This window comes from Mastigoproctus giganteus, chromosome 7 (genome assembly GCF_048544385.1).
Source record: "Mastigoproctus giganteus isolate SK-2022 chromosome 7, ASM4854438v1, whole genome shotgun sequence".
NCBI lineage: Eukaryota > Metazoa > Arthropoda > Arachnida > Uropygi > Thelyphonidae > Mastigoproctus > Mastigoproctus giganteus.
In genome coordinates, this window is record NC_143581.1 from 20,781,952 (window position 1) to 20,802,559 (window position 20,608).

Here is a 20,608-nt window from a genome sequence, read left to right on the forward strand (position 1 = left end):
GGACAAATTGATTATGAAACCACTCAATGAAAAGCTGTCTGTTCATCGAAGCTTTTTTTTTTGACTTTTATAATGAACTGGAAGATTGTTAATGTTCATATTTTTAAAAGCTCTCGGCTTCACTGATTTACCAATCATCATCAAAGGTAGCTTGTGATTTCCTGAAGCATTACTACAAGCTATCAACGTCACTCGCTCCTTATTCATTTTAAAACCTGGGGCACGCATTTCTTGTTGAGATGCTAGACTTTTTGTGGGCAAAGCCTTAAAATTTAAACTTGTCTCATCAGCATTATATATCTGTTGAGGTGAATAATGTGATACCAAATCAGCGAACTCACCCAAATATTTCTCTGCTGCAGCATGATCAGCTGATAATTGCTCCCCAGTGATCGTTAGCTGGCGAATCCCATGGCACTTCTTCCAGCGATCAAATCAACCGGTACTCGCACTAAATGATTCATCACCTTTCATTAGTTTGTTTAGATGAATGGCCTTTTCTCTAACAAGAGGTTCACTTAGGGGTGTGTTCCCCTTCCTCTTTCCTGAGTGAACTACGTGAATAAGGCTTCATCAAGCTTGTCAAACGTTGAGGGCCTTACTGTTTGTCAATTTTCAACTGATTTTTCTGAAGTAGAGGTACAAAACTGCTCGATCTTTGCGCAGTTTTTTCCAGTCAGTTACTGTGGCCTTGCCCACTCCAAACTCTATTGCTAATTTCGTTGCACTTTTCCCCTTGTCCAGCCTTTTCAAAACTTCCAGCTTATCTTTCAACGTACACGTTGTGTGTTTCCGTTTCGTGGCCATTGTGGCAGCAGACTAAACTAAACTATAAAATATAATGTAGAGCGAAGATATAAACATTCACGCTTAATGCACAATGTCGCGTGCAATTAGTCATAGCGTGGAGGGGGGGGTTTGCTTCTGGTGTGTTACACTCGCGTACAAACGCTAGTAGGCTTACTATACATTCATTCCTTAATAAACCAGACCTGTTTTACTGCTTCCTTCTGCATTATTGCAGTTATTCGGCTAATCCGAAATTCTGCTAATCCGAACAGGGCTCGGTCCCAATTAGTTCGGACTAGCGGGAGTCTAGTGTATATATATATATATATCATACTGACACCATCAGTAGCTAATGATCACTGGGTTTCTGATGAACAAAAAACTACAAATTTAAATATATAGTTTTTGTGACATGTATTTTCTTATATCTTAATTTTTTTTTTAAGTCAAGACATCATTTATATTTTGTGCTCTTCTGTGAAAATTTTCACTGAAGAGCATAATTTTTTTTTTTTTTTTTTTTTTTTTTTTTTAAATTTGTAGATAACTCTTTAGTGATAAATCGGCATATTTTGGAGATTCAAAACAGGTTATTATTTTATGGCAATCAGTTACTGTTTATCGAATTATTGTTCTTAAAATTTTATTGTATTATATCTGTTTTTTTTTTTTTTTTTTCTCACCAAGGTATATTTTTGATGTTACATAATGAGGTCGTATTTGAGTAAAGTACTATTTGGGGAACAAGATTACTTTGACTCTTGTGATGGTATTTATTTATTTTCAGTTGTATTTTGATCTGTCTAGTTATATTTGAAGTGTACTATATTTTTCAGGTGAAAACAAAACAACAATTAGTAAGCAGTTGACCACAAGACCCGAAAATTCCTTGGAAAAATTAGAGTCTTGGAATAGCAGTAATGATTTTGTTGAAAAGCAAGTTGGGTTTTGTGCTCAATGGTGTTTAGATAATCTGTGTAAGTAATGTTTTCTTTATATCCATTAATTATAAATATAGTGGTTTCTAATGACAGTATGCTGCTGCAACAGGATCTAGAAAAGTTGAACAGATGGGTTTGAGAGGTGGCAAATGAAGTTTAAAATTGGCAAATGTAAAGTACTACATATGGGAAGCAGTAACCCCAGAGTAATGTATCAACTCTGTGGTAGTACACTGACAGTGGTAGAGAATGAAAAGGACCCGGGAGTAATTGTGCAGGCAGATATGAGGTTTTCTGAGCAGTGCAGACAGTCTGCAAGAGTAGCTCATAGTGTCTTGTCAATGATTAACATTAGCATTAGTAGAGGCATTTGATGCAAGAAAGCAAGCTTATGCAGCATCAGCCAAAAAAATAAAAAATAAACAAAAAATAAAATAAAATAAAAATAAATAAATAAATAAAAAATAACCACTTCCACTTCACCCCTCTGTTCGTTCGAAATACCTGTCCAGCTGAGCCTTAAACTTATTTAGGCTATCAACTTCCATGACTAGGGATGGACGTCTGTTCCACCAACCAACCACCCGCTGGCTAAAGGCAAATTTCCTCACGTCTATCCTACATCTGTCTTTCCTCAATTTGAATTTATGCCCTCTCAGGTGATTATTCTGAGCAAGAGAAAGAATCCCATCAGCATTGAGCATGCTCAAACCATTCAAAGCTTTATACACCTCAATCAGATCACCTCGCAGCTGCTTAGTTTCCAAACACTTTAATCTGCAAAACTTAAGCCTTTCATCGTAAGAGCAACCCTTTGTTCCATTCATCAATCTTGCTGCCCTTCTCTGTACTCGTTCCAATAGTTCTACATCCTTCTTAAAATGAGGCCTCAGACCTGTATACAGAACTCAAGGTGTGGCCTGACCATCGTCTTATACAAGGAGATAATCACCTCCTTATCCCTGCTAGAAATATTCCAGTTCAGGAATTTTTCTTTCCTGTAAATAGAAAGGATGCAGGAATGTTTGCTGATGCTATCGAGGCAGTGTTAGGTGGGTTGGAAAACTGCTAGATTGGGGGGATACAAGGACTAATAGATTAACAGTAGCCACTGGCAGAGGTGAAAGTGATTCTTGCACTGCTTCTATTGGAATAAGCGCAGCCTGGAAAATAAGATGCAGGATATTTCAGAGACTGCTGGGAATCATTGGGGTACAAGTAAACACATGGGTTGTGTTAGGGTAGCTAAGAATAGAAACAGGTGCATGTATACTTGCGTGTACACCAATGCTAGGAGTTTAGTAAACAAATTTGATGAATTTGAGGTATTGCTCAAAACATCAAAGGCAGATATTTTGGGGATTTCAGAGACGTGGTGTCACACAGATATAAGGAATGCAGAACTGGAATTTGGGGAGTACAATGTCTACAGAAGGGATAGACAGGATAGGAAGGGAGGAGGGGTTATGCTATTAGTTAAGAAATACATAAAATCCAAGGAAGTGAAGACCTGTATACAGTACTCTAGGTGTGGCCTGACCATTGCCTTATACAAGGGAATAATCACCTCCTTATCCCTGCTAGAAAAATTCCTATATATCATCGACAATACACCATGAGCTACTCTTGCAGCCCGTCTGCACTGCTCAGAAAACTTCATATCTGCCTGCACAACCACCCCCAGGTCCCTTTCATTCTCTACCACTGTCAGTGTAGTACTACAGAGTTGATACGTTGCTCTGGGGTTGCTGTTTCCTATATGAAGTACTTTACATTTGTCAATGTTAAACTTCATTTGCCACCTCTCAGCCCATCTGCTCAACCTTTCCAGATGCTGTTGCAGTAGCATAGTGTCAGTAGTGTCCTTGACAACCCTACCAACCTTCGTATTGTCTGCAAACTTGGACATTAAGCTTGATATACCATCATCAATATCATTTATAAATACAGAAAACAATAATGGACCCAATACTGAACCCTGAGGGACTCCACTAATAACATTAGTCCACGATGAGCAGTGTCCATTGATTACCACTCTCTGTCTTCTCCCCCTCAACCACCCCTTTATCCATAGCAGCAATTTGCCTCCAATGCCACAGTGCTCCAATTTGTGCAGCAGTCTTCCATGTGCAACAGTATCAAAAGCCTTTCTAAGATCCAAGTATATAATATCAAAGTTATTCCCTGCATCCAGTTCTTTTGTGACTGCATCATAGTATCCAATCAAATTGGTCAGGCAAGACTCTCCCTTAACAAAACCATGCTGTGTCTGAGCTATAACTGAAGTCTTGTCTAGATGATCCTGAAGTGCTTCTTTAACCAGTGCCTCCATTAATTTTCCAGGAACAGAAGTTAAACTAACAGGTCTATAATTTTTTGTGTCACCTTTTGATCCTCCTTTGTGAATTGGGGTCACATTTGCACATCTCCAGTCAATGGGTACTTCCCCTGAGTCCAAGGAAGCTCTCATAATTATGGCTAAGGGTTTGCTTACTTCCTTTGCTGCCTCCTTTAATATAACTGGATAGATCCCATCCACCCCAGGTCCTTTCTTGTATTTATCTTCAACAATTTCTCCTCCACTTTACTCTCAGTTATTACAAGATTCTCTAGCTTACTGCCAGAGTTGAATACACCTCTGGCATTCCCCCTCGCTAAATAACTCCTCATGTGTGAATGTCGATGCAAAATATTCATTTAGTTTGTTAGCTACCTAAGCAGGATCATCAACAGTTGACCCATTGATATCAAGTGGACCAATCTGATTCATCCCTTTCGTTCTAGAGTTTACATAAGTAAAGAACTCTTTGCTGTTTTTCTTTGCATCCCTTGCCAAAGATTTCTCGTAATCTGCCTTCAGCTGCCTAACCTCCTTTGTAACTTGGTTACTGATCAACTTGTATCTATCATAGGCTTCTGTGTCACATGTTATTTTGTATGTATCCCATGCATTTTTCTTCTCTGCCATATGTCTCATTAGTTCATCTGACATCCACTTAGGCCTAAACCTTGAACAATATTTCTTAATTGGTATATAAAGCCTAGTAGCTTCAAAGATAAGTTCTTTGAATGCTTCCCATTTTGAATTTGCTGTTGGTAACATCATCAGTTGGTCCCACTGTATAGAATTTAAATACTGTCTCAGTCCATCGTAGTTGCCTTTACGAAAGCAATAACCCTTCCCTTTACCCCTAATGGTAGTTACCGCTTTGAGTAAATCCCACTTCAGCACACTGTGATCACTACCACCTAGTGGTTCATTTACCTGCAGATTCTTAATGCATGAAGAATCACTACTGATAATCAAATCAAGAGTATTACTCCCTCTAGTTGCCTCCCGAACATGCTGATGTAGAAAACAATCATCCAATAAATCCACAAAAGCCTTGCTAGTGTGTGAGTGACCAGCCCCCAAATTCCAGTCAATATCTGGGAAATAAAATCCCCCATTATAAGACTCTCTGATGTACTGGCCCACTCTATTTCACTGTGCAATTTCTTATACTCATCAGAGTCATTAGGCCTATAGCACACTCCTACTCTCAATTTTGATCCCCCAATGCTTATGTCACACCAAACTGACTCGACACTGCACTGTCGAGCAATGTCGACTGGCTTCACTTCCTTGGATTTTATGTATTTCTTAACTAATAGCATAACCCCTCCTCCCTTCCTATCCTGTCTATCCCTTCTGTAGACATTGTACTCCCCAAATTCCAGTTCTGCATTCCTTATATCTGTGTGACACCACGTCTCTGAAATCCCCAAAATATCTGCCTTTGATGTTTTGAGCAATACCTCAAATTCATCAAATTTGTTTACTAAACTCCTAGCATTGGTGTACACGCAAGTATACATGCACCTGTTTCTATTCTTAGCTACCCTAACACAACCCATGTGTTTACTTGTACCCCAATGATTCCCAGCAGTCTCTGAAATATCCTGCATCTTATTTTCCAGGCTGCGCTTATTCCAATAGAAGCAGTGCAAGAATCACTTTCACCTCTGCCAGTGGCTACTGTTAATCTATTAGTCCTTGTATCCCCCCAATCTAGCAGTTTTCCAACCCACCTAACACTGCCTCGATAGCATCAGCAAACATTCCTGCATCCTTTCTATTTACAGGAAAGAAAAATTCCTGAACTGGAATATTTCTAGCAGGGATAAGGAGGTGATTATCTCCTTGTATAAGACGATGGTCAGGCCACACCTTGAGTTCTGTATACAGGTCTGAGGCCTCATTTTAAGAAGGATGTAGAACTATTGGAACGAGTACAGAGAAGGGCAGCAAGATTGATGAATGGAACAAAGGGTTGCTCTTACGATGAAAGGCTTAAGTTTTGCAGATTAAAGTGTTTGGAAACTAAGCAGCTGCGAGGTGATCTGATTGAGGTGTATAAAGCTTTGAATGGTTTGAGCATGCTCAATGCTGATGGGATTCTTCCTCTTACTCAGAATAATCACCTGAGAGGGCATAAATTCAAATTGAGGAAAGACAGTTGTAGGATAGATGTGCGGAAGTTTGCCTTTTGCCAGCAGGTAGTTGATTGGTGGAACAGAGTTCCATCTTTTGTTGTGGAAGTTGATAGCCTAAATAAATTTAAGGCTGAGCTGGACAGGTATTTAGAAGAATGGAGGGGTGAAATCTAAGCTGCTTTTTTTTTTTGTCAGAGTAATCCCCAATAGAGATATATAAACCCTGGGAGCTCACATCTGGTGAGTATGGGCTTGGCACACCCAGGGTCCTGAGCTGGATATCATGATCCTTCTCTTTCTTGATGATATGATTCCTTTCTACTTTTGACTCTGTCTCTCTCTCTCTCTCTCTCTCTCTCTCTCTCTCTCTCTCTCTCTCTCTCTCTCAGGGTAACTCGGGAATGTTTTTTTTGCTGGTGCAGCATAAGCTTCAGGCTTCCTTGCACCATATGGCTAATAATAATAATAATATGATCTTGCCTAGAAATCAGAGTGTCATCGAAGATAAGCATAGGAGCAGAAGAATTCTTTTTATGAGATAGAAATCGATTAAGTTATCTTTTCCCTACTGGAGAATTACCTGGAGGTCAGCATTTAAGGCATTGGTAGTGGATATTTGAGAAGTTGAAGCCGTTTGTGCAGGGCAAGGTTTCTTAAACTGGAAGGTGCAATCTAATGTGCTATCATCCGAAAAAGGATGGATAGGATTTCTGATGAATGGAAGAAGATTCAGATGATGACAATTAAGATAAGATCTTGTGCCAGTCCGAGAATTAAACAATCACTCTTCATATATTGCTATTTACCATAGAAATGGTAATATAATTGGGATTATGCTTAAGAATTAAATAGTAAATCAAATATGTGCGAACATTTAAAGCTGAAGTACATCAAGTCAGCTTTACTGGGTAATGTAGGTTTCTTTGTCTGCAGAACAAAAAGCAAGACTATGAGTTTTGCCTTCATTTTATTCATGCAGTAAGTACAATCAGTAAGTAATACCTTTTCTTTTTTTATAAATCATTATTAAAGATAAATTAAATTAATATGAAATTCTTAAAATAATTTTGTAAGGATAGAATATTAGAAAAAAAAATCCCATAGCCAGAGCACATGAGGGGGCAGAATGATTGGATCGCATTTTTTTATGTACTGCTGATGAAGCTCCTCTGTTACCAATATTATTAATAACATGGATAACAATTTGCTTGCGATATAATTTCTGATTGAAGACAAATTAAAATGATACGAGGTGAGGATTTTCTGTAATTATTAACAGGATTGATAAATATGAAGTATTAAATTAGAAGTACTGACATTTAATTATTAGAGGATATTTTTATATGATTTAATAATAAAGACAGTAATTTTTTTTTATTCATTTTCATATGGGGATGCCATGACAGTTCTAAAAACAGTGAGTATGCTTTTATTATATTTTTAATGTATTATTTTTATACGGTTTACGTGTGTAAAGTTGTAGAGTTAAAAGTTGGTTTCATTTGTTTGATTAATGTGTTAACATGTTTTTAAAATGTAAAACCAACTATAAAATTAAATTCGGTGGTTATTTTCTGTAGAAAAGTGAAAGACATGTCCTTTTAATGTATAGTCTGAATGTTGTTCATCTGCCAGTACTATACATTATAAAACAGTATTATATACCCAGTATTGATTATATACAGCTGCTTTTACATACAACATCTGTTTACAGATGCAAAGTACTGCATCTGAGTAGAGGTAACCCCAGAGAAACGTACCAACTCTGTGGTACTACACTTAAGGTGGTAGAAAATGAAAAAGACCTGGGAGTAATTGTGCAGTCAGATATGAAGTTTTCTGAGCAGTGTAGACAGGCTTCCAGGGCATGTCATGGGGTTTTGTCAATGATATACAGGAATTTTGCTAGCAGGGAAAAGGAGGTGATTGTCCCTCTGTATAAGGCAATGGTTCTGCCACGCCTTCAGTACTGAGTACAGGTCTGGAGGTCTCATTTTAGGAAGGATGTAGATTTGCTTGAGCGTGTACAGAGAAGGGCAACAAGATTGGTGAGGGGAATGAAGGGATCCTCTTACCAAGAGAGGCTTAAGTTCTGCAAATTGCAGTGGCTGGAGACTAGACACCTGCGCGGTGATCTGATTGAGGTGTATAAGGCCTTGAATGGGTTGAGCACACTGAATTCTGATGGGATCCTTCCACTTGTTCAGATTACGAACCTAAGGGGGGCATAAATTCAAATTAAGAAAAGACAGATGTAGAATAGATGTGCAGAAATTTGCCTTTAGCCAGCAGATGGTTAATTGCTGGAACAAACTTCCATCTGTCGTTGTGGAAGTTGATAGGTTAAATAAATTTAAAGAGGAACTGGACAGGCATTTGGAGGGAATGGTGTGATTTTTTTTTTTTTTTTTTTTATGTCTGATGGTGCATAAGCTCATACACTTGCTTTCTTGCATCACATGCCACTACTACTACTATTCCAGTTTTGTGAATTGTGAAAACATGTGGATACAAATTTCTTAAGATTGTATCATCTATCTTTGTTCCAAAAATTAAATGGTTTAATCACATAGTTCACTTTCATTTTCTTTCCATAAAATAATCTCGTAAACTTTAATATATGATTTTTTTACAGCACCATGTTACATAGATCGTATTACAAAGAAGTGGCAATTGAGGTTTAACATTCATAAATGTAAGATAGTGCATATGATAGCAGTAATCCAGAGTAATATACCATTTGGGTGGTGGTAAACAAAAAACTGTACAGTCCAACATGTTCTCTGAGCAGTGCAGATAGGCTAGTAGGACAGTTAATGGGGCTCTCGCAGTGATGTACAGAAATTCTGCCTCCAGGGACAAGGAAATGATTATCTCATTGTATAAGGCTGTGGTTAGACTACATATAGATTGGGAAGCCATATTTTAGGAAGGATGCAAATCCATTGGAACGGGTGGATGGATTATCAATGCCAACCTACACAGGGTCATTGCATTTTCAGGAAAACCAGAAGTCTCCATGCAGATTTAACATGACATATGATTTCAGCAAGAGGACTAGTGATAGCAAGCCTTGTAATGCCAGTTAGGATGGTTCTGCCTATCATAGGGAAGGGATTTTGCTTTCATAAAGGTGACTACAGTGGTCTTACACAGTTTTTAAGTTCTATACAGTGGGATTCTATACATTTGCTGTTGGTAACTGATGATGTTACCAACAGCAAATTCTAAATGTATTCAAGGAATTAATCTTGGAAGATACTAGACTTTTCATACCAACTAAGAAATAACTTTTCAAGGTTTAGGCCTAATGTCAGATGAACTATTGATACTTGTGACAGAGAAGAATAATGCGTGGGATGCATATAAATTATCAGGCAACACAGAAGCCTATGGTATATATATGAGCCTAGTCATAATTAAGTTAGGCAAGTGAAGGCTAATTATGAGAACTCTTTGGCAAAGGATGCAATGAAAAACAGCAAAATCTTCTTTACTTATGTAAACTCTAGAAGAAAGGGGATGAATCAGGTTGGTCCACTTGATATCAGTGGTTCAACTGTTGATGATCCTGATCAATCAATTGAATCATCGATCAGGTGACAAACTGAATTAGTATTTTGCATCTACATTCACACATAGGAAAGTGGAGGCCAGACGTTTATCAAACTCTAAGCTAAATGATTTTGTAATAACTGAGAAAAAAGTGGAAGAGAAATTGTTGAAGTTAAACATAAGAAAGGCACCTGGGTTAGATAAAATCTATCGAGTTATATTAAAAGAGGCAGCAAAGGAAGTATACAAACCCTTAGCCATAATTATGAGAGCAGGATCCCATTGATTCAGGGGAGGTCCCCATGGATCGGAGATGTCCAAATGTATCCCCAATTCACAAAGGGAGGGGGAGATCAAGGGTGACATAAGTAATGTCAGACCTGTTAATTTAACTTCTATTCTGTGGAAAACAATGGAGTCGCTGGTTAAAGAAGCATTGCAGGATCATCTAGACAAGACTGCAGTTATAGTTCAAACATAGCATGGGTTTGTTAAGAGGAAGTCTTGTCCAACAAATTTGATTGGATACTACGATGTGGACCAATTTGATATCATATACTTGGATTTCAGGAAAGCTTTTGATATGGTTGCACATGAAAGACTGCTGTACAAATTGGAGCAGCATGGCATTAAAGGCAAGTTGCTGCTATGGATAAAATGATGGTTGAGTGGGAGAAAACAAGAGTGTTAATCAATGTACTCTGCTCTTTGTGGACTAATGTTATTAGTGGAGTCTCCCAGGGTTCATTGTTGTTGTTTATATTTATCAGTGATATTGATGAATGTATATCAGGCTTAATGTCCAAGTTTACAGACGATACGAAGGTTGGCAAGGTTGTTAATGACAATAATCACAGTATGCTACTGCAACAGGATCTAGAAAAGTTGGGCAGATGGGCTGAGAGGTGGCAACTGAAGTTTAACATTGACAGATGTAAAGTACTGCATATGGGTAGCAGTAACGCCAGAGTAATATGTCAACTGTGCAGTACTACACTCATGGTAGTGGAGAGTGAAAAAGACCTGGGGGTAATTGTGTAGTCAGATATGAAATTTTCTGGGCAGTGCAGACAGGCTGCCAGAGCAGGTCATGTGGTCTTGTGAATGATATATAGGAACTTTACTAGTAGGGATAATGAGGTGATTATCTCCTTGCATAAGGCAATGAACAGGCCACACCTGCATACTGCATACAGGTCTGGATAACTCATTTTAGGAAGGATGTAGAGCTACAGAGAACAGAGACAAGATTGGCGAGGGAAACAAAGAGTTGCTCTTACCAAGAAAGGCTTAAGTTTGCAAATTGCAGTGTCTGGAGACAAGGCACCTGCAAGGTGATCTGATTGAGGAGTATATGGCCTTGAATGGTTTGAGCAAGCTCAGTGCTGATGGAATTCTTCCTCTTGTTCAGATAATGTGCATAAATTCAAATTGAGGAAAGACAGCAATGTGCCTTCTGTATCATTGTAGAATATATGTGCAGAAATTTGTCTTTAGCCAGCAGGCAGTTGATTGCTAGAACCAACTTCCATCTGTCATTGTGAAAGTTAATAACTTAAATACATTCAAGGAAGAAATTGACAAATTTTTGGAGCAAATGGATGGATGAAATGGGAAGGTTTTTTGTGGCTGTGCTGTATATGCTTACTTATAAGAAGTAAGAAATATTTCTATTAAGAAATATTGTTCAAGGTTTAGACCTAAATGGTTATCAAATGAACTAATGAGACTCGTGACAGAGAAGAAAAATGCATGGGATGCATATAAATTATCAAGAAACTCAGAAGCCTATGGCAGATATAAGCTAGTCTGTAATCAGGTCACAAAGGAGGTTAGGCAGGCGAAGGCAGATTATGAGAAATCCTTGGGAAAAGATGCTAAGAAAAACAGCAAGGATTTCTTTACTTATATAAACTCTAAAAGGAAGGGGATGAATCTGATTGGTCCACTTGACATCGATGGTTCGACTGTTGATGATCCTGCTCAGATAGCAAACAAACTGAATGAGTATTTTGCATCTACATTCACACATGAGGAATTATTAAGGTTTGAAAATGGCAGAAGGTTATCAAATTGTAGCAGGGTACTTAATGATTTTGTAATAACTGAGAGCAAAGTGGAGGAGAAATTGTTGAAGTTAAACATAAGAAAAGCACCAGGGGTGGATGGGATCTATCCAGTTATATTAAAGGAGGCGGCAAAGCAACTAAGCAAACCCTTAGCCATAATTATGAGAGCATTCTTGGACTCGGGGGAGGTCCCCACGGACTGGAGATGTGCAAATGTATCCCCAATTCACAAAGGGGGATCGAAGGGTGACACAAGTAATTACAGACCAGTTAGTTTAACTTCTGTTCTGGGTAAAATAATGGAGTCACTGGTTAAAGATGCATTGCAGGATCATCTAGACAAGACTGCAGCAATAATTCAGACACAGCATGGGTTTGTTAAGGGAAAGTCTTGTCTGACAAATTTGATTGGTTATTATGATGTGGTTACAAAGGAACTGGATTCAAAAAATAATTTTGATATCATATATTTGGATTTCAGGAAAGCTTTTGACACTGTTGTGCATGGAAGACTATTGTACAAATTGGAGCAGAATGGTATTAAGGACAAGTTGCTACAATGGATAAAAGGATAGTTAAGTGGGAGAAGATAGAGGGTAGTAATCAATGGGTGCTGCTCTTTGTGGACTAATGTTATTAGTGGAGTCCCACAGGGTTCGGTGTTGGGTCCACTGTTGTTTTGTATATTTATCAATGATATTGATGAAGGTATATCAGGCTTAGTGTCGAAGTTTGCAGATGATACAAAGGTTGGCAGGGTTGTTAATGACAGTAATGACAGTGTGCTACTGCAACAGGATCTAGATAATTTGGGCAGATGGGCTAAGAAGTGGCAACTGAATTTTAACCTTGACAAATGCAAAGTACTGCATATGGGTAGAAGTGACCCCAGAGAAATGTACCAACTGTGTGGTACTACACTAAAGGTGGTAGAAAATGAAAGTAATTGTGCAGTGAGATATGAAGTTTTCTGAGCAATGCAGACAGGCTGCCAGGGCGGGTCATGGGGTTTTGTCAATGATATATAGGAATTTTGCTAGCAGGGAGAAGGAGGTGATTGTCCCTCTGTATAAGGCAATGGTCAGGCAACGCCTTGAGTACTGCGTACAGGTCTGGAGGCCTCATTTTAGGAAGGATGTAGATTTACTTGAGCTTGTACAGAGAAGGGCAACAAGATTGGTGAGGGGAATGAAGGGATCCTCTTTCCAAGAGAGGCTTAAGTTCTGCAAATTGCAGTGGCTGGAGACTAGGCACCTGCGCAGTGATCTGATTGAGGTGTATAAGGTCTTGAATGGGTTGAGCACGCTGAATTCTGATGGGATCCTTTCACTTGTTCAGATTACGAACCTAAGGGGGCATAAATTCAAATTAAGAAAAGACAGATGTGGAATAGATGTGCGGAAATTTGCCTTTAGCCAGCGGGTGGTTAATTGCTGGAACAAACTTCCATCTGTCATTGTGGAAGTTGATGGGCTGAATAAATTTAAGGAGGAACTGGACATGCATTTGAAGGGAATGTTGTGATTTTTTTTTTGACTGATGCTGCATAAGCTCATACACTTGCTTTCTTGCATCACATGCCACTACTAATGGTAATAACCTGAATAATTGCGACTAGAGTTAAACATAGCCAGAAAAAGACAAGTTCACAAATAAAAGGAAAATGAGTGATATAAGAGACACCTAAACAGGACTGGTAATTTGAGATTTAAATAAAATCAATTAAAAAAACTGTCATATTAGGCCATCTGAGAACCAACTCATCTTCCCACATATGACTTGCCATTAAATTTTGTTCTCTGATAGATTTGTCTGTTTGCTGGATGAAAAACCTTAGTTTTCTGGGAGGGGAGGAGAGACCTTGCAATAGCAGCTGAGTGAAAAAAAAAAAGTCCATAAAAGTTCCTCACATCATTGATGAGATTTGAATCTAGGCCTATTCCACCCACTCTGCTAAAGATTTTGGTTTTAATGACTGTGCTACTCATGCTAAGGAAAATCAATAAGATTAAGCTGTTAAATGAGAAATTTAAGAATGACAGAAGTTCAAGTCCAATGACAGAAGTTCAAGAAATTTAAGAATGACAGAAGTTCAAGTCCAATGTCAACAAATATCTTGTTTCGTCTTGCTTCCTTGAGCCTCTTTGGAAAGAAGTGTGAGGGTTGTTTGATGTAATCATGCAGCCCTCAGCTACTAGAAAGAGTCAGCCAAGTGAAAAAAGAAAAATGCATTTAGATCTTCTCTTTCTGGTGAAAGTTTTGAAATGCTTTTGATTGCTGAGTCTAGACAGAAGGGCAATTGTTATAAACAAACCTTTTCACTCAGTATTTCTGAAGAGGAGAAAAGTCTGCAAGAGTATCTTCCTTGAAGCAATCTTAATTAATTGGTGCCTAACAGACATTCTAAATAGAAATCCGCAGACAGAAAAATCCTAGGTAAGCTGATGTTTGAAAGCATACCCTACTGTAAAAGTGATTCTATTGCTGTCTTAATATAAAATATGTTTTCAGTAAAATTCAATTTTGGGTCCAAAATCTGGATTTTTAAAAAAAATTGATTTCCTCCCACTTTTTTTTCTGATAAAAATTGTGAAATATCCTTCTTTCTGAAAGATAGAGATTGGCATCTGTATTATTCCTACTTATTTTCTGAGTTTTACTTATTTTAAATTCTTTTCACATATCTTTTTTTTTTTTTATGTGAACCCCAAACACGAGAGGTATTAGAACCTATAGTACTTAGTACAGTGCTTGGGTTGGAGGTCGAGAAGACGAAACAAGATATTTGTTGACATTGGACTTGAACTTCTGTAGACTGTAATTTTCAGAAAATACGTATGAAGGGAGGTTGTTCCAGAAAACGGGAGTTGAATGAATAAATGAGGAAGATGAAAAGTTGGTTCTGTGGGTTTGAAGTTGGACAGTAAATGGATGTTGGCTGGTGGCGGCACGTGTTCGGACTGTTTTGAAAGAGAGAGCGGGAATTATAGAAGCCAATTCAGAAGAACAGTGCCCATGGAAGTATCTGTAGAAGAGACATGTAGCAGAAACAGTACGTCTATGAGAAAGCGAGTGGAGAGACTCTGTTAGAGATGAATCATTAATTAATCTAACTGCCCTCTTCTGAATGGAATCAAGAAGCCTGAGAGAGGTTTTGGGGGCACCACCCCAGATGTGGGAACAATATTCCGTGGCAGGGCGGATTTGCGATTTATACAGAGTGAGCAGCTGTTTGGAAGAAAAGTGACGCCAAGAGTGAAAGAGAAAACCAAGTTTTTTAGATGCAGAGGAAGCAATATTTGTAATGTGCTTGTGCCAAGAGAGATTAGAAGTCAGGGTAATCCCCAAAAGAGATATATCATTTTGCCTAGAAATCGGAGTGTCACTAAGATAAGCATAGGAGCAGAAGAATCCTTTTTGCGAGATATAAGACAAGACTGAGTTTTAGAAGGGTTGAAATCAACTAAGTTGTCTTTGTCCCACTGGAGAATTACCTGAAGATCGGCATTTAAGGAATTGGTAGCAGATTTTTGAGAAGTTGAAGCTGATTGAGCAGGACAAGGTTTCTCAAAGTGGAAAGTGGAATGCAATGTGCTATCATTGGCAAAACTATGGATAGGATTTCCAGTCAATGGAAGAAGGTCATTAATGTACAAGAGGAAAAGAGTGGGGGAAAGAACTGAACCTTGGGGGACCTCGGCATTAGTGGAGAAGTTAGAAGACAGAGAGCCATCTACCATCGCCCTCAGTGAGCGATCAGAGAAAAAACTGGATAACCAATTACTAAAAACAGTTGGCAAACCATAAGATGGAAGTTTGTTTAGAAGACTTTTATGCCAAACACAATCAAAAGCCTTTGAGATATCAAGAGCAACTACTTGTGTTTCACCAAACCTTTCCAATGAATTTGTCCATAAATGGGAAACATAAGCCAGAATATCACCAGTAGATCGACATTGACGGAATCCACACTGGCGATCGTTTATCAGATGGAAGGTTTCTAGGTAGTTTAAGAGTTGGCGGTTAATTGATTTCTCCATTACTTTAGAAAGAGTAGAAGTAATTGCAATGGGATGATAATTGGATGGGAGGGATTTGTCACCCTTTTTAGGAACTGGCTGGATATGAGCAAATTTCCAAGCAGAAGGAAAAACACCTTTGGAATAAGAAAGTGAAAAAAGGCGGCAAAGAATAGGAGTAAGTTCAGGAGCACAGGTTTTGAGAACAAGTGGAAAAATACCATCAGGAACTGGAGCTTTCTTAGCATCAAGATTCATCAAAATCCTTCTGATATCCTTTTTACGGAAGACCACTGGAGGCATTGAATGGAACGTGTTGGGAATGGTGGGAGGTGTTTTACCAAGATCATTAATACATGAGCTGGAAGAAAAATTTGATGCTAGAGGTCAGCTTTATCCTTGGCTGAAGTGACAATAGAACCATCTGGTTTGGACAGAGGTGGGAGCAGAGATGGGCAAAAGTTGTGGCCAATAGCTTTGGCAAGAGACCAGAATGCTCGGCTACCATTAGGGCAAGAAGCAAGTTTTCTACTCTTAGCCTGTTCAAACTCTAGTTTGGACTGATGAATAACTGCTTTACAATTGTTGCGAGCTTTGGTGTAGGCAGAAAATGAAACTGAAGAATTAGAAACAAGCCAATTACGATATGCAACATTCTTCTCTTGAACAGCCTTAGCACATTTATTGGAAAACCAAGGTTTAGATAAAGGACGAGATTTTAAAGTGGAGTGTGGGATAAAGGATTCCATTCCTGCAAGAATAATTTCACTGACACGATCTGAGCAAACGTTGACATCAGAAGTTTTGAAACAGTAATCTGACCAAGGAAAAGAAGAAAAGAAGTCTCGCAGGTCATCCCATTTTGCATTCTTGTAATGCCAAACAACACGAGGTTGGGAATAGCCGTGACATAAAGGTTCCATTGGAGAAGAGACAATCACCAAGTTGTGATCTGAAGTGCCTAAAGGACCTCTCACTTCGACCGTGTACTTAGAAAGGTTGTTTGTGAGAAAAAGATCAAGTGGCTGTATGATTAGCTGAAAAGCTATGAAAAGATTGGCTGTATGATTAGGATTGTCCGGTATTCTTGTAGGTAAATGAACAGTCTGTGCAAGGTCATTAGTAATTGCAAAAGCCTCAGCATCTCGACCTGCTGGATTGGTGTGACTAGAAAACGGAAGCCAGCTGGAGTTGTGAACATTAAAATCACCAAGGAAAATTACCTCACTGTTAGGAACGTTGGACTGGAGAAAGTCAAGTTGCAAAGAGAGGAAGTCAAAGAGCTCCAAGTGATTAGTGGAGTTGGGAGAACTGTAGAGACAACAGATGAATTTGACACAATGAGGTAGAGAGATTTTCAGCCAGAGAAGATCGAAAAGAGGGGATTTCGAATTACCAAGTCTCTGACAGGGAATATCGGAACGGACATATGAACAAGTACCACCTTTGAGGCAAAAGGGATCATACAGCGAATAATTTGGGCAAGGGAGGTGATCAGTAGTTGAATCAACCGATAACTGAGATTCTGTCAGAAAAAGTACATGCGGTTTGGCAGACTGCAAGTGGAAATGGACATCGTTGAGATTAGAATTGAGACCACGTATATTTGTGAAATGTATTAGGAAGTGCTTGGGAGGTTTAGATCTTTTCGCAGATAAGCTTGCTCAATTAGTTTGACAATTCATGGTGTATTCAATAGTAAGAAAAAGTGGGTGGGAAATGCTGTATGAAGTAATGAAATTTTTGGATATGGCGTACACGTGGTAAGAATATACCCAGATCCTTGACATAACGTGGCCTCGACAATGCTCATACACACTACTCGGACTCCCTCCAGTCACTATCTAGCAGAGTAGAGGTAGCAAGCTTATACACTAGCTGATCCGGAAGCGTCCTAGAGAGTTACCAATAGGTTTGGTCCGGGTACTAACTAGCGGCCAGCCAGCGAACACCGTTTTAGAGCTGTACCCTCGAAATGTGCGGAATATTGGATCTTGCCACGATGTTCATCATAGCCTCAAAAGTCATCAGTCATACTGCATGATGGAAGAGATTGGGAAGGGTTGACCGGAACTTAATAGTAGATATGTGAATATCTGCTGTTATGATTTATCAAGTGAATAATTAATCAAGTGAATTTTTTTATACAAATTAATAATAGGTAATAGAACCAAATCCAATTAGTAATTTAATTCAAATCCTATTGAGTTATCATATATGAAAATTAATGCCTTAATTCTATAAAAGTAATCTTTTGAGCAGAATCAAACTACTAGCCATCAAGTCACCATGGTTGCAAAAATTGCTTAATTAGCATGCTTTGCTTTTACTGATATGTGTCATTTTTGCCATTTTTAATTGAATTTAAATTGGTCGAGCCATGACTGGTAAACTCTCTCTGCTTATTATCAAGTGTTAATTTAAATAACCATTAATAATATATTAATCCTTGTTATCATATTATCTATTCTCTGATCACTTAGTTTCTTGATACTTGTCAAAGTTTAGTTGATCATTTACTTTCAGTTTCATGCATATAGATTGCTTTTCACTATAAAAGCAATTTATATTGTTATGATTTCATAAGACTAATTAATGCATCTTGAATTTAAAAGAGATTTGCTTGAATTGGTAGTCTATGGATTTTTATAAGAGAATAATAAAATTCAGGCCCGAACTTTTAAGATAGTGTTATAGAAAAATGAAAATATGCAGTATTGTTTTTTATTAATGGTTTTGCCAGTCCAAAGGAGGTAGAAGCCAGTTGTATGTTTCTATTTAATTAAATATTAAATTTTTCAGAAAGCTTCAGTAAACTGTGAATTTTTTTTTTTTTTTTTTTTATACATATTTGTGTGATCTATTTGTTTCATCTGTGTAATTTTAAATATGAGTATTCTTAGGCACTTGTATTTTTTAGGGAAGGCCATTTACATTTGAACATGTAGATCGCACAAATCTAAATGCAATGCTCAATAGTAATGATGTTAGTGAATACCTCAAGATATCAGCAGATGGTTTAACAGTAAGTTTTAACTTTTTTTATAGATTTATAATATTTTAAATTGTTAGTAATTATCTACTAGTTATATTTGAAATTTACAAAGTTACTTCATAAAAACTTGAGGTGTAACAATAACAGTTTTGGTTTTTATTTATACTTGTATAAATTTTACTGTTTTACTCATTTTAAACCATTTACCTCATATTTAACTAATTGAACTGTGTAGGATATCCACGATAACAGATTGCTCTTCTTTTGTTGTATATAGTCTAAATTAATATAATCTGTTTTGAAGTTAATATAATTCTGTTTATAAATATGAAAAATGCACACACCTTCATATACTCACACTTGTTGAAAGTAACATGTCAAAAACCATTGCTTCTCAAATAAAAATTCATGTACATTACCTACATTTGATTCCGATCACAGAGACACCCTCTTTCACTGAAGACCAAGAGCTTATTTCTTGGGTTTATGTTCAACTTAGAGACAAATACTGTTATTTGCATTTCTGCCTAAGATGATAATCTTTTTAATGCTGTATCATTTCCAGAAAAGGTGAATCCACTATACATTTAAAGTGTGAGGCAATGTCAGGACAGCTGTTTTGAAGCATATTGGCTTCTCATCAGTTGGCAAGCAATCCTATAGTATAGTGCCATTTTTTGTTTGTTTGCCTAAAAAAAAAAAAAGGAAGTGCAATACCTGTGGTGTTTCCTATAAATCATGCCAACAATAAATATTTGCATTTAACTAGGGTCAAGATGTGCAGAATTTTCAGAGCCATATTTTGAAAGGGAAAAGTTTGCTTCGCCTGAGCTAAAAATATCAGGATGTTTATAGAAGAATAATAAAATTCAGCCTAATTTCAGTTCAGTACAGGATAAAATTTTGGGTGTGTGATAAATGTGTTACAAAATGAAAATATGCAGTATTTTTATTATTAATTATGAAATGATATAATTGAATAATTGTTTTTACTTCCCAGTTTTGCATGGTGGTGAATCTCAATAAGAGTATTATAAACATTTTGGCATTACATTACATAATGTGGTGGGTAAATGAGTTGTGCACTCCTGTGATTTCGTGGCATACCTGATGAGGTTTAACTATGGATGCAATTTATGTGATGTTTATTCTCCCATTTTTTTTTTTTTTTTTTTTTTAAATTCTTTTGACAAAAAATTTTTTTTGAAGTCAAAAGAATTTTTCAGGCATTTATCAAACTTTTGATATAAGTAAAAGCTTATTCTCAGAAGTATATTATGGATTAAAAATTAACCACTGATATTGCATTTGTCAATGTTAAATTTCAGTTGCCACTTCTCAGCCCATCTGCCTTATATTTATAGATTTTGTTTCAGTAGAATATCATTGTTACTGTCATTAACTACCCTATCACCCTTTGTATCATCAGCAAACTTAGTCATAAGACTGATATGCCAGTATTATTAATAAATATTGAAAACAACAATGGGCCCAGTACTTGAATCCTGGGGGACTCCACTAATAACATTAGTCCAAGAAGAGCAGTGCCTATTGTTAACCACTCTCTTGCTTCTCCCTCTCATCTATCCATTTATCCATAGTAATTTGCCCTTAATGTCACAATTCTCCCATTTGTTTAGCAGTCTTTTATGTACAACATTATCAAAACCATTTCTGAAATCTAAATATATAATATCAGAATTGTTTTTTGCATCCAGTTCCTTTGTTACTGCATTATAGTATCCAATCAGATTGGTCAGACAA

At 37.5% G+C, this 20,608-nt stretch overlaps 1 protein-coding gene across 1 annotated transcript in view; it reads left to right on the forward strand.

Moving 5' to 3' along the window:
- LOC150082630 (RING finger and SPRY domain-containing protein 1-like) overlaps nt 1–20,608 on the forward strand; it is a 178,129-nt gene that overhangs the window by 91,596 nt on the left and 65,925 nt on the right. The window contains exons 7-9 of the mRNA XM_090377556.1: nt 1,626–1,766; nt 7,613–7,623; nt 18,770–18,874. Of these exons, the coding sequence (XP_090233682.1) occupies nt 1,626–1,766; nt 7,613–7,623; nt 18,770–18,874 (257 nt within the window). The remainder of the gene's footprint in view (nt 1–1,625; nt 1,767–7,612; nt 7,624–18,769; nt 18,875–20,608) is intronic.